General features: G+C 45.7%; 1 protein-coding gene across 4 annotated transcripts in view; it reads right to left on the reverse strand.

The window, feature by feature from the left end:
• The window catches only part of shdb (Src homology 2 domain containing transforming protein D, b), a 303,397-nt gene extending 297,571 nt beyond the window's left edge, over positions 1-5,826 (reverse strand). Inside the window, exons 1-2 of one of the 4 annotated variants that reach the window (XR_015751866.1) lie at positions 5,301-5,825; positions 4,608-4,971 (exon numbers count right to left, since the gene is read on the reverse strand). Coding sequence is in view for 3 of the 4 variants with exons in the window: in XM_043720948.2 (XP_043576883.1) it covers positions 4,608-4,971; positions 5,301-5,329 (393 nt within the window). In the remaining variant the exon portion in view is untranslated. Of the gene's footprint in view, positions 1-4,607; positions 4,972-5,300 lie in introns of all 4 variants that reach the window. The other 3 variants (XM_043720948.2, XM_043720949.2, XM_087976124.1) reach the window with 3 other exon arrangements.
• Between the last annotated feature and the right edge of the window lie 9,146 nt (positions 5,827-14,972).

Here is a 14,972-nt window from a genome sequence, read left to right on the forward strand (position 1 = left end):
TCAGCAGGTTGGTCCACATAGATCAACAGAAATCAGAGTTCATGTTTCGGATTGAGTGACCCTCCCTCAGAACTGCATTTGCTGCTCACAGTGTGGTCTGCTCTACATGGGGGAGATAAAGTGTAGACTAGGTGACTGCTTTACAGAATACCCACATTCTGCCTGCAAAAATGACCCTGAACTTTGTGTTAGCTGCCACTTCAATCTACCACCATGTTCCCAGGCCGACATCTCTGGCTGCAGTGCTCCAGCCAAGCTCAGGGCAAGCTGGGTAGAATTGCATCTCATTTTCCACTTGGGAACTCTGCAGCCCTCAGGACTCAAAATCGAGTTCAATAATTTTAAGGCCGGAGTACCATGTCTCATGTCCTTACTCCAGTCCCCACACACTAGGCCTTGTCATCACAGGGGCTGATACCAAAAACAGGAGAAAGTGAGGACTGCAGATGCTGGAGATCAAAGTCAAGAGTGTGGTGCTGGAAAAGCACAGCAGGTCAGGCAGCATCTGAGGAGCAGGAGAATCGACGTTTCAGGTGTAAGCCCTTCATCAGGAAGGGTGATGAAGGGCTTATGCCCGAAACGTCACATTTCCTGCTCCTCAGATGCTGCCTGACCTGCTGTGCTTTTCCAGCACCACACTCTCAACTGCTACCTGTTGACAGCTCATTCTGAAGGCTTCAGGTTCTCTCACTCGCATCCACAAGCTGCTCCACTACTGGAAGCCAATCACATAGCTGTTGGCAAGTAGAAAACCTGTCATCGACGACAGGTCACTATTACACAGACCAATCAGCTTTTTAGATTGGCATGGCAGCTCAATGGTTAGCAATGCTACAGCACAGTGCCAGAGACCCAGGTTTGATTCCACCTTTGGGCGACTGTCTGTGTGGAGTTAGCACATTCTCCCCATGTTTCCTGTGTGTACTCCAGCTTCTCCCCACAGTCCAAAAAAGTGCAGGTTAGATGGATTGGCCATTCTATATAATCCATAGTGTCCAGTGATGTGTAAATTAGGTGGATTAGCCATGGGATGTGCAGAGATAGGGTGGGTACTGTGTGTCTGGGTGAGAGCTCTTCAGGGGGTTGGGGTAGACTCAATGGCCTGCTTCTACACTGTAGGGATTTTCTGATTCTATGACAGTTACCAGCTGAATCTCCCTTGTTAACCAGCTCTCCACAACCACAGCTCGAGTTTATCGACCATAACCTCAAACCCACCCCTCCCACCCACTTGAACAAACATCAGTGTAAACAGCACTCACAATGAGCACCCATTACTGTACTTGTTTTTAAAGAATCCAGCAACTCTTCCACAATCCTCAATATTTGAAAGTCACTTCCCACTGCAGTCCAACGAAAACCATAGAAAAATACAAAGATACCTTTTTTATAACGTGTATGCGGGCATTGCTGTTAACTGCATTCCCCTCCCTGGCAACACTCTAGGATTAAGCCAGTCTGTTTGCAATGTTGGTGTCCCATCTGATTCTGAGGCATGTTTTTGAACACCTATTCATGACATTAGTTCCTGGTCAAGCAGCAGTTTGATTCTAAAATTCTCATCTTCGTTTTCACATCACCCTTACCTTTTCATAATCTCCTCCAAACTCACAACTCTCCTTATAGCTCAAATCCTCCAACCCTGGTAACATCCAGGGATTTCTCCAATCCCACCTTCTTGTGCACCCATCAATTTTGATTACTCCACCACTCTTGACTGCACTTTCTAGGCCTCAGACCCTCTCCCACCTCGTCACTTCACTTTCGGCCTCTCCAATGCTCCTCAAAATTTACTGCTTTCAATCATCGGATCCAATATCTCTGTACAGTCTTGTTCTTTGCTTTACTATGTTCCCGTGAGGTGTCTGGGACAGCTCACTATGTCAAAAGGCGCTCCTTAAGTTGGTTGTTGTTGATGAGAGTCAGCAACTTCAGAAATGAACAGGTGAAAATACGAACGGGGAAGGGAGGACAAGACCAGTCGAGACAAAATAAAACGCATCAAAAGACTTTATCATTTGATGAGAATTGACAGGAATTAATGAGCCTCAGGCTGAGATAGCCAGTCAGAGAACATTTAACATCACTCTGCCAATTAATGTGCAGTCTTGCCGGCTGTGTGGAGCTATCAGCAAAATGCAATGATATCAATTCAAGGTAACAATTACACCAAGGTCGAATGCAGCCTCTTGAAGAATCTTAGTGTACAATTTACAGGATAAATATGTAAAACAAAAACTATATTCATCAACTGCTTTTCCAAATGCAAAATCACAGTATTATCAGGGCTCCAGGTCAGCATTTAGGTAAATCGTAGAGAATTAATAGGGTCTGAAATAGTTCAGCTGTGTGAGGATTTAATGCATTACAGACCCGTAAGTGACATGTATGACATACAATAGGCGAGACACAGACAGTTATAAGCCTGTCACTCAAAGAGGCAATGGAAAATGTTAAACTGACGATTTATGAATGCTTAGAGAACTTTGAAATTGAACAATCGCCTTGAACCTCTGTTGCCTCTCTGTATGACTGGATTGCTGATATTTCTGTCAGCTGAAATGCTACTCAGTTTCAGCTCCTGAAGTCAGGAGTCCTGATGATAATTGCAAAGGGTCTGTATTAGCTGGGATCGATTTACCTAGCGATTGGGAGAAATGCTGGTCTGAGGCAATAAGGCATAGAGGAGGAAAAGTTAGGGGTCGTGGGGGGAGACTAAAGATGATCAGCAACATGAGATGTAGTCAGAGGAGGAGAGACAGATGAACAAGGCAGACAAAGTGAGTGGACAGTGTGGAAAAACAAGGTGAGGCAACAGGGAGTAGAGCAATCACCAGGCGAGGCAAGAGGAGGGCAAGAGCATGGCACAGGTGGCAGCGACAGAGATAAAATAGTCATCGGGGAGAGACAGGAGCAGCAGAGAGAGCATGTGAGGGCAGAGGGCTTGCTGGGGCAGTGATGGGGCGGGGAGCAGAGTGTGTAAGGGCGCAGCAGCAGGGGGATAGCAAACCGGGAGCGTGCGGGGGCTACAATGGAAGGCAGAATGTGTGGGGGCAGAGAGTGCACTGCGGCAGCAACAGTGTAGGGGCAAACAGACAGAGCAGATGGCACGGGGAGGATGGATTGGGAGGCAGAGGCACTTGGGGGCAGAAGGTGTGCTGAAGTAGTAAGAGGTATATAGACAGGGGGCAGCAGTGGGAGGCAGAGAGTGCATGGGACAGAGAGTTGCATGTTGATGCAGTGACAGGGGTATAGACAGGGGACAGAGTATGTGCTGAAGCAGTGACAGGGGTATAGACAGGGGACAGACTGTGTGCTGATGCAGTGACAGGGGTATAGACAGGGGACAGAGTATGTGCTGAGGCAGTGACAGGGGTATGGACAGGGGACAGACTGTGTGCTGAGGCAGTGACAGGGGTATAGACAGGGGACAGACTGTGTGCTGAGGCAGTGACAGGGGTATAGACAGAGGACAGAGTGTGTGCTGAGGCAGTGACAAGGGGGTATAGACAGTGGACAGAGCATGTGCTGAGGCAGTGACAGGGATAAAGAGAGGGGTATAGACATGGGACAGAGTGTGTGCTGATGCAGTGACAGGGGTATAGACAGGGGACAGAGTGTGTGCTGATGCAGTGACAGGGGTATAGACAGTGGACAGAGTGTGTGCTGAGGCAGTGACAGGGATATAGACAGGGGACGGAGTGTGTGCTGAGGCAGTGACGGGAGTATAGACAAGGGACAGACTGTGTGCTGATGCAGTGACGGGGGTATAGACAGGGGACAGAGTGTGTGCTGAGGCAGTGACGGGGGGATAGATAGGGGACAGATTGTGTGCTGATGCAGTGACGGGGGGATAGATAGGGGACAGATTGTGTGCTGATGCAGTGACGGGGGTATAGACAGGGGACAGAGTGTGTGCTGAGGCAGTGACAGGGGTATAGACAGGGGACAGAGTGTTTGCTGAGGCAGTGAGGGAGTATAGGAGAAAGTGAGGTCTGCAGATGCTGGAGATCAAAGTTGAAACTTTATTGCTGGAACAGCACAGCAGGTCAGGCAGCATCCAGGGAACAGGAGATTCGACGTTTCGGGCACAGGCCCTTCTTCAGGAAGGGCCTGTGCCCGAAACGTCGAATCTCCTGTTCCCTGGATGCTGCCTGACCTGCTGTGCTGTTCCAGCAATAAAGTGAGGGAGTATAGACAAGGGACAGACTGTGTGCTGATGCAGTGACGGGGGTATAGACAGGGGACAGAGTGTGTGCTGAGGCAGTGACGGGGGGATAGATAGGGGACAGATTGTGTGCTGATGCAGTGACAAGGGGGTACAGACAGGGGACAGATTGTCTGCATCAGGGCAGTTACCAGGAGGGAGCAGTGACCGCTCAAGGACAGAGACAGAGAGAGCCCGCAGGGTTGGGTTTGAGATAGCAGCAGTCAATGTGTTGGGGGCATCAATAGGGAACACCATGGTGACAAAGAAAAGGAGTAAAAGAAAATAAAGACCTCCAGTGTCCTTCCTTGTGAAGTAATCCATTCCCCAGAAGTTTTACACAGAAAATAATATCCTGCAATGGGAAAGTGGCTGGAGAGATTAAAACGTGACTACTCACAGTCTCAGACTTGCCCTTCGGCTCCTCTGTGCTCAGTATCTTTGCCCTGTTACCCAGCTCAGTGCTGTCCACTTTAATAAGGCGGTGTTTGGGGGAAACATACTTGATATCGGGGCTAGCAGGTTTCTGGTGCTGGGGAGAGACTCCCAGTGAGTGTTCAGCGTCTGGAGCCCGGCCTCTGCTCTCACTCTCCTCGTACGGATCCTCGAAGTCCAGGTTCCTCTGGGCTCGGTAGGCTTTCAGGATCTCACTCTCAGTGTAGTCGGGTTTGGGAGGCTGGGGAGGGAGACGGCGGCTCCCGAAACTCAAATAATCCCTCAGCCACTTGGCCATGCCTAGCGCCGGAGAGCCGCTCTGAAACTGACTGAAGAGAAACAGAGAGAGAGAGAGAAACGAGATTGTGTCAATTTCAGGAGAATCCCACCCGCGGCAACCGCCTTATAAATACCCCCGGGGGCAAATAGACCAAACACACTGCCCTCGGTGCAGCTCAGTCTAATGTTAGACGACTCAATTAAAACCCTTCTAGCCCCATCCCCCCGAAACAATGACCATTTTAAGTTTCAATTTCATTATTCTTTGCGGGTAAAGAAAAGTTTCAACAATGGGCGCCTCAGTGGTTAGTGTAAATAATTTCTTTAGCGCAAACCCATCATTGTCTCTGTGCGCCTGCAAAGATTGAGAGTTGCTTACCTGTTTCTGGTAATCTGGAGCTTTTGCATTAATTTCTCCCCCCTCTTCCACTGTCCTTGCCCCCCCCCCTTTCCCCGTTCCACTGAAACCGGAGGGGCTGGGAATCGAACGCACTGTTTGCCAGCTGCAGTTTGAAGTGAGTGAGAGGGACCTCTGGGAGAAGGGGGGCTTGGCTGTGCAATCAGATCGGCGGGGCTGTTTTCTGGAGCTGCATGTCTCTCTCTGTGTCTGTGTAGCCCCAAGGTGTGAAATGTCCAGCAATCGCCCACAACTGGCTTTCCTCTCTTAGTTAAAGGTGCAGGAACACCCGGGGCACGCAGTTCGTTTGGCCGACACAAAACAACAAAAGAATAAACTTCAGCCGTTGAACAAAAGCCATTGAGCGAACGGCCAGCCAATTCACTAACAAGGGGAAACTCCACAGAATTTCTTGTACGTTATTTTTACGCTTGCAATATGACAATGCTGCAGGAAGAACATATTGCTGGTCTAAAAAAAGACATGCTCATTAGAATAAAAGTCATCAATCTGAACCATGTCACTGCATCTCTCCTGACTTGCTCAACATCTCCTAGCTTCGAGATTTCCAGTATCTGCAAAACTTATGATGAAATATTCAGTAACAGATTAATTAACAGGTTGAAATGTGTCAAGGAGCATCATGTGCTGTTTGGAAGGCAAACGCCTACTGAAGGACTCTGTCTGATCTAGACTGGCACATTTGTCTCTTAACAAAATCAGGACCATTGACGGTTGATTGCTGCAGTAGCAGTGTCCCTGCCTCTGAGCCAGGAGCTCTGGGAACAAGGTAGGAGCAAGTTGATGCAGATACTGAAAACAACAAATGCTGGAGGTCACATCACAGCAAGTCAGGCAGCATCCGTGGAGAGACGAGATGTTTCTTCGTCACAGCTGAGGAGAATTGTGGAAGGGGTAACATATATGCAATATTGGAATGTTTTCAGCTCCACGATCAATTTGGACTCGGGTCTTATCAGTCAAGCAAGCACATTTATAATACAGTTAAACAAATGATCAACTTGCGAGGCTTCCCAACACACACCTGTGGCAGGCAGTGGGGGAGATCATGTTTGAAGGTAAAAAGTTGGAGCCTGCACCTGCACTCTCCATAGCTCCTGAGTACAACAAACAGGTAAAAAAGTACAGGTAGCCATAGCAACTTGTGCAGGACAGTTGGCCAAGTGGCTGGTGTGGATCAGATTATTTCCAACGGTACAGGGTCAATCCTCATTCCAGTTCTGGGACCTGCCTCCTTGCCTGACCCTTTGGTGGAGGTTATGGTGCTGTGAGCCAGACCCATTTTCAGGCAAACAACTAAAGCAGAGATCAATATTGTTCGGACTGTTGTTAGTTCATGTATATTTGTTGCAATGGAATTCTATTTCAAGAGGAATAGAGGGCTTCACTCACCAGCCTTCCCTTTCCCCTCAATCCAATGCCAGGCTTACTGGCCAACATCCTTTCCCTTACCTGCCTTCCTCCACTACAAACTGCTTAACTGTTCATTCCATTGTTGTCTTGGGATCTTGCTGTTCACAGAACAACTGCTGCCCTCGCCTATACAGCAATACTTAACAATCCTTCAGAGAAAAGAGTCTCTCTATTTAAGATATTCTGAAATGCTGCTATATGAATGTGAATTTGTGAATGGCTTCGATGGGAAGAAATATTCTCCCTAAATTCACTGATCGTGTGTCAGCTGTCCAGGGCTGAACTGTGAACTCTGTCCAGGACCGAACCATAATTAACATCTCTGTCTCGTCTCTCTCTTCATTTAAGTAATTTAAAACTGCTTTTAAATGTAAGCTGTTGTTACCATCAGGGGCAACCTTAGAAGGCAAAAGGTTGGGTAGGGTATAACGCATAGAATTCCTACAGTGCAGAAAAAGGCCATTCGGTCTATCAAGTCTGCGCTGACCCTACAAGGAGTATCCCACCTAGACCCAGTCCTCCCCTCCCTATCTCCATAAACCTGCATTTACCATGACTAATCCATCTAGCCTGCACATCCCTGGCCACTATGGGCAACTTAACATGGTCAGTCCACATAACCTACATATCTTTAGATTGTGGGAGGAAACCAGCACACACAGAGGAAACCTACACAGACATGGGGAGAACATGCAAACTCCACACAGACAGTCATCCGAGGCTGGAATCAAAACCAGGTCTCTGCCGCTGCGAGGCAGTAGTGCTAACCATTGAACCACTGTGTTGCCCTCATTTGATAATATTCCTTGAATCATACAGCATAGAAGGGGTCCATTCACCCATCATGACTGTGCTTGCCCTTGGAAAGATATCTTCAATTGGTACCTCTTTGGTTCCATGAACAACTTTTGGCTTCAAGTATTTATCCAATGCCTTTTTGAAAGTTGCGATTGAATTTGCTTCCATTTTCAGAAATTCCAGACTTTGCAGTTGCAACAACTCATACGAACTGACATTAGTGGAACTAATGCCTCTTAATCTCCCCTCTTGCTCTTTTAGCAATAAACTTCAATCTGTCTTCGCTCAGTTTTACCTGATTTTCTGCATTGAAACTCCTCACTACGCAATAGCGCAATAAGAAAATAGTCTTTTGTATTATCTTGACTAGATTTTGAGATTCTCCCTGACTAGGGGCAATATCCTGAAGAAGGGCTTATGCCCGAAACATCGATTCTCCTGTTCCCTGGATGCTGCCTGACCTGCTGCGCTTTTCCAGCAACACATTTTCAGCTAGGGGCAATATCTACTTGATTACAATTACAGGAAAGTATCCAAGTGTACCTTTCCCTCTTAACAGCCCTGGTCCATGTCATCACCTTGTCTTAACTAGAAACAATGACTTCATAGGCACCTAAAAATAGGCTTCTATCAATTTGGGCGGCAGGGTGGCACAGTGGTTAGCACTGCTGCCTTATAGCATCAGAGACCCGGGTTCAATTCCCGTCTCAGGCAGCTCTCTGTGTGGAGTTTGCACATTCTCCCCGTGTCTGCATGGATTTCCTCTGGGTGCTCCGGTTTCCTCCCACAATCCAAAACAATGTGCAGGTTAGGTGAATTGGCCATGCTAAATTGCCCGTAGTGTTAGGTATAGGGGAATGGGTCTGGGTGGGTTGCGCTTTGGCGGGTCGGTGTGGACTTGTTGGGCCGAAGGGCCTGTTTCCACATTGTAAGTAATCTAATCTGTCTTCAATTTAAGGTCTTGTATTTCTCTACAGCCACAAGTGAGTCCTCTCTGTCTGTGTCCTGAACATCAGATCTCCACAGTTAAGTCAAGTGGTGAAATGCATAAATTATAAAGGGTGAGTAAGGAGTCTGACGTGCTAAATAAAATGTTATACTTAGTATATATGCATGTCCAACTCCCAACTCACCAAATGTTGTACATTTTATATCTCAGAGTTCCAGAGATAACACTAGTTTCTACGAGTGTAACAGGTTTTCTGTATGGTGCTTTGGGGGTTGGTTAGCTCAGTCGGCCATATAGTATTATCGCTAGATGACAAGTTAAGAGACCCCTGAGAACCCTTGGTTCAAATCTCACGTTGGCAGATGGTGGAATTTGAATTCAATAAAGTTCTGGGATTAACAGTCTAATGATGACTGTGAGTTGGTTGTTGGGTAAAACCCATCTAGTTCACCAATGTCTTTAGGCCCATGCCAATGTATTGACTCTTAAACTGTCCTATAGGCAATTAAGGATGGGTAGCAAATTCTGTCCTAGCCAGTGACACCTTCACCCTGTGAACAAATAAAAAATAATCATATCCTGAACAAAGGTAGATGTTGAGAGGGGAAATCTAGAATGAGAGGACACAGTTTAAAACAAGGTGTCTCATATTTAACACTAAGATGAAGAGAGTTTTGTAGTCTCAAGAGTGTCATTAGCGTGCAGAATTCCCATTTTCAGAGAGCAGTGCAGGCTGCATCAGTGCATACATTCAAAGCTGAGCTGCGTAAATGTTTGATTGACTTGAGAGTTCAGGTTTATGAAAGAAAAGGCATGAAGTTGGAGTTAAAAACTGAAAGAAATGAAATAAAAACAGAAATTGCTGGAAAAGCTCAGCAAGTCTGGCAGCATCTGTGGAGAGAAATCAGAGTTCATGTTTTGGGTCAAGTGACTCTTTCTCAGACCTGAGTTAAAACTATGATTAGATCAGCCGATGTTTTATTGAATGACACAGTGACAGGGCCAAAGTGTCAATGCCTGTTCCAGATTCTTGTGTTCTTGAAAACTGGTAGCAGATTCATTTTCCCGGGTTTTCTGACTCCACCACAAGTCACATTCCCACAACAAGGCTTCTTTTTCCAGTCCTGATGAAAGTTCGTCGAGCTGGAATATTATTTCTGTTTCTTCCTCCACAGGGACTGCCTGATCTTACTGCGGGGTTCCGGCATTTTCTGTTTACATTTGAGAGCCTTCCCTCCCCCATGTTCCAAATAAGGTGCAGGAGGACATAGAACAAAGAACTCAGAACACAAACACAGAACATGGAACACAGAATACACAACATAGTACAGTACAACACAGGAACAGGCCGTTTGGCCCACCATATATGTGTCGATCATGATGCAATTCTAAACTAATTCCATCTGCCTGCACATGTTCCAAACCCCTCCTTCTATTTCCTGCCTGTTCATGTATGTGTCTAAATGCCTCTTAAAAGTTGCCATCGTATCTATTTCTACTACTTCATTGGCAGCATATTCCAGGCACCTACTACTCTCTGTGTAAAAAACTTGCCTTGCCCATCTCCTTTAAACATTTCTCCTCTCACCTTACACCTATGCCCCCCCCCCAGTATTTGACATTTTGACCCTGGGACAAAGACCATCCACCCTAACCATGCTCCTCATTGTGTGATATCTTATATTCGATTTGATCACTCCTCAGCTTCCAATGCGAAAACAATCCAAGTTTGTCCAATCTCTCCTTATAGCTAATGTACTCCAATCCAGGCAACATCCTGCTAAGCCTCTTTTGCACCCTTTCCAAAGTCTCTACATCCTTGCTGTAGTGTGGTGACCAGAATTGCACACAACACTCCAAATGTGGTCTGACTGAAGTCTTATACAGCTGTAACATGATTTACAAACTTTTATACTCAAAGCTCTGACCAATGAAGACAAGAATGCCTTATGTTTCCTTACCATTTTATACACTTGCGTTGCCACTTTCAGGGAGCGATGGTCTTGCACCGCGGAGTGGGAAGGGAAAAGTTCAATTGGTTTGAAGAATATTCAGTGTGAGGCCTTGCAAGAAGAAACATTCACCGGCTTGTAATATCTGAAACAAAGAGAATGTAAAGAAGCAGTGTCACCTTGAGAAGGTCAAAGAGAATGAATTAGAGTCTCATTCATGAGAAGGCAGCTGCTGCTGTGTAATGATTTCATCACCTTGTGTTGTGGTTTTGGGTGGAAAGCACTGTGCTTTACTGGCCATTCTGTGACTGAACCCCCCGCCCCCCCCACCCACACACCCCCCACCCCAGCCATAGGTGCACTGGCTGAATTGAATTACTGTCAGCAGGAGAGATTTCTGTTGTTTACTGCAGCGTCCGAATCACGTCTGGGAGAGGGAGCTGGAATAAAATATTGAATACTGCAGATGCTGAAAGTCTGACAAAAACAGAAACGGTTGGAAATATTCAGCAGGTCCGGCAGAACCTAAGAGAAACAGAGTTACTGTTTCAGTACATCAGAGCTCAGGGGAATAAAATATCCTTGGGATCTTGCACCTGTTTTTATCCTGCACCTCCTTTCTGGAAACTGCATATGTATAAATCTGGGGAGAGTGGGAACAAATGGATTGTGATACCACCCTTGCTCGAATTGCCAACTGGCCTTCACTGCTCACACAGGTAGAATAGTTACTTGGGCAAAGTATGGGACAAGGGGGGAGCGGGGCTCTGGAAGATTAGATCCCGTACAGTGTGGAAACAGGCCCTTTGGCCCAACAAGTCCACACCGACCCTCCCAAGAGTAACCCACCCAGACCCATTTCCCTCTGACTAATGCACCTAACACTATGGGCAATTTAGCATGGCCAATTCACCTGACCTGCACATCTTTGGACTGTGGGAGGAAGCTGGAGCACTTGGAGGAAACCCACGCAGACACGGGGAGAATGTGCAAAATCCACACAGTCGCCCCAGGCCGGAATCGGACCTGGGACCCTGATGCTGTGAGGCAGCAGTACTAACCACTGAGCCACCATGCCACCCGTCTAGTTGGCTTTGAACCCATGTTGCAAACAGTAAGGCGAGGAACATGCAGGATAAAGGGGAGATCAAGCAGCTGGGAGATGTGCCAGTCACTTTCCCCTAGTTTTAGGGAAGCATTGCTTCAAACTTCAAACTAACCCAGCTCTGCTCCCAGTGTAGGCTGTCCCTGGTTCTTTCACGCTAGTGAGCTTCATTAATGAGACAGCTGCAGCAGAGCGCAAGTGCAACGCCTGCCTTTTACCCTGCAGAAATATTATGTAAAATTATCAACACCTCATCTGGAACCGAAACTCAATCAGTGCCTCAAGGACTTGCCTGTGCAAATGGAAACAGTGATACATGCAATGCTGAGCTTCCCAAGGAGACAGCGTCACCTGCTGGTCCATGTAGGAATTAATGTCAAGATGAAAATCATTGATAAGTCTCACAACAGCAGGCTATTCAGCTCCTCAAGCCCTGCTCCTCCATTCAATCTGGTTGTGTCTGACTTATAACAGAATCATACAGCATGGAAACAGATCCCTTGGTCCAACTTGTCCGCACCTACCAAGTTTCCCAATCTAAACCAGTCCCATTTGCCTGAGATTTGCTCGTATCCCTCTAAACATTCCCAATTCATGTACCTGTCGAAATACCTTTTAAATGTTGTAACTGTGCCTACATCTATCACTTCTTCAGGCGGTTCATTCCACATATGAACCACAGTATGAAAAAGTTGCCCCTCTGGTCCCTTTTAAATCTTAATAAAAACCGAAAGAACTGCGGATGCTGTAAATCAGAAACAAAACCATAAATTGCTGGAAATGCTCAGCAGGTCTGGCAGTGCTGAGGAAAGGTCACTTGATCCGAAACGTTAACTCCATGATTTCCCTCCACAGTTGCTGCCAGATGCACTGAGCTTTTCCAGCAATGTCTGTTTTTATTTCCCCTTTTAAATCTTTCTCTGCTCATCCTAAAAAAAGTGTCCCCTAGCTTTGAACTCCCCTCTGTCTGCCTGCCCGTGTTTTTCTATCTCTTCATAGCCTTGCCTGACAACAGCTTATGAATCTCAGTTTGGAAATCTTCAGCCTGCCTAGTGCCAGTTTTCATGATGTAGAGAGTTGTTTTGTTTTAAAGATTGCACTTCTCAGTTCAATTCCTCCCTGGAGAAATGAACAGCTTCACTAATTGTCCAAACTGGACCAGGTCTTCTGACATTACAGCTTTCAATTTGTTTCCGACTGTCCTTTATTGGAAAATGTAAGTGAAACCAAGCTGGTAACCTTGAATAGTTTGAAACAGACAGTAAATTTGACACAAGAATGTGGTGCTGGAAAAGTACAGCAGGTCAGGCAGCATCCAAGGAGTAGGAAAATCAACGTTTCGAAACGTCGATTCTCCTGCTCCTCAGATGCTGCCTGACTTACTGTGCTTTTCCAACACCACACTCTCAACTCTGATCTCCAGCATCTGCAGTCCTCACTTTCTCCTAGTAAGTTTGAAACACTGGTTTAAAGATTGTGGTTTTAAAATGTTCCAGGTTATCAGAAGAAATGATAATGAGAGCAATAATACATTATAAACTTTAAAGACATTGGGAACAAATGATTTGATAAATCTCATTGCCAGTATAGTTACGAATGGAACTCAGCATGTAGATGGGGATTGAAAATTCTTTCAATTAAGTAGCATTGGGCCATGTTGTTTTGGAATTGTGATCCTGTGCTATTGATAAAAAAAATCAAATCTCAACCCAATGGCTTGGAAATATAATTAAATAAGCCTGAAATTAAAAACACTACTATGAGTATTAGTGACCCCTGAAACTACAGGGTTACTATTAAAATACCATATGGTTTACTGAAGATCTCAGGGTAAGGAGTCTACTGTTCTTATCTGGTCTGGCCTATGGGTGACTCCAGTGCCTGAGTAATGTGGTTGGCTCATATCCGCTCTCTGAAAAGGCCCAGCAAATCATACGATAAGGTGGCTCACCACCAACTTTGTAAGGGAAATTAGGAACAGGCAATGAATGCTGGCTTTTCTAGTGGCACCCCCAGGCCATAAGTCTACCAAGTGGAAGCAGGCCATTAGGCCCATCGATTCCACTCCACCCCTCCAAAGAGCATCGCACCCCAGACCTATCCCAACCCTGTAACTCTGCATTTCCCATGACTAATCCATCTAACCTGTACACCATGGCCAATTTAGCATAGCCAATCCACTGAGCCTATTGGACTATGGGAGGAAACTGGAGCATGCAGAGGAAACCCAGGCAGACACGGGAACAATGAGCAAGCTGCACACAGTCACCCGAGGGTGGAATTGAACCTGTGTCCCTGGTGCTGTGAGACAGCATTACTAACCACTGAGCCACCCCAATGTATTTTGAAAAATGCAAACATGGGGGCAAAGCCATAATATTCAATCAAAGACATTTAAAATCAAATCTAGGGATAAGTCCATACAAAATGATATGTTATTGTGAAAAAGTAGCTGAGAAATACATGAGTGATAAAACCATAGAGGTATTTAAAAGGGAAATCCTTTCTTGTGAAGGAAGCTGTCAGTAAGGATGTAGAAAATGAGGGGATTATGATTAAAGTGAAAATAGCTGCAATGGTTGAGATGCTGAAGCAGACTTGATGGGTGAATGACCTTACTTATTGGTGAGGATTCAGAGAGAGATGCCTAGATCCTGTAAAGTGACTTTTGAGACAGCTCCAGAACAGATTCTATGGTGGAATTACTGGTGTGGCTACAGGGGAATGTCAGTAACAGATCTGAGGTATATTTACTCCTACTTCTGTTCCCCATTTCTGGAAGGCGTGGAAGCATGGTTTCATGTAGTCATCTTGACGCCCCTCAACTGTGCTCAGTTAAGGCAACTGAGAGGAATTAAATCCTGCTTTTAGTGAGCATCCCTTGATCATGCTGGAACATCATGTTAGGTTGTAATGATCCTTTGGTGGTGCAGGTGGGATGAGGATACAACATTGTGATAGGGACTGGGCTTACACATGGTGTGAAAGTATGAAATACTTATACAACCTCCCACCCCACACTTACTAAAATGATTAATGTTTCTATAGAATAACAAAACAGACCATTTGGCCCAAATACTCTATGTCAACACTGATATCATATAAGTAAATGCCACACCTTTATTCAAGAAAGGAGGAGACTGAAACATGAAACTATAAGTCAGCTGGCCTAACAACTGTCATTGAAAAACTGCTAAATTCCATCATTAAGGAGGTAGCAACAGGACATTTAGAGAATCATTATACAACTAGGCAGAGCCAACATGGGTTTTCTGAAAGGGAAGTTACGTCTGATAAATTCATTCATGTTCTTGGTGTGTGTAAAAGGCAGTTGAGAAACTAATAAATGTGGTGCATTAAGTTTTCCAAAAAGTGTTTGATAAGGTGCCATATAAAAGATTACTACATAAGGTAAG

This window comes from Chiloscyllium plagiosum, unplaced genomic scaffold, assembly GCF_037043375.1.
Source record: "Chiloscyllium plagiosum isolate Xiang-an unplaced genomic scaffold, Cpla_swu_hap1 HiC_scaffold_28, whole genome shotgun sequence".
NCBI lineage: Eukaryota > Metazoa > Chordata > Chondrichthyes > Orectolobiformes > Hemiscylliidae > Chiloscyllium > Chiloscyllium plagiosum.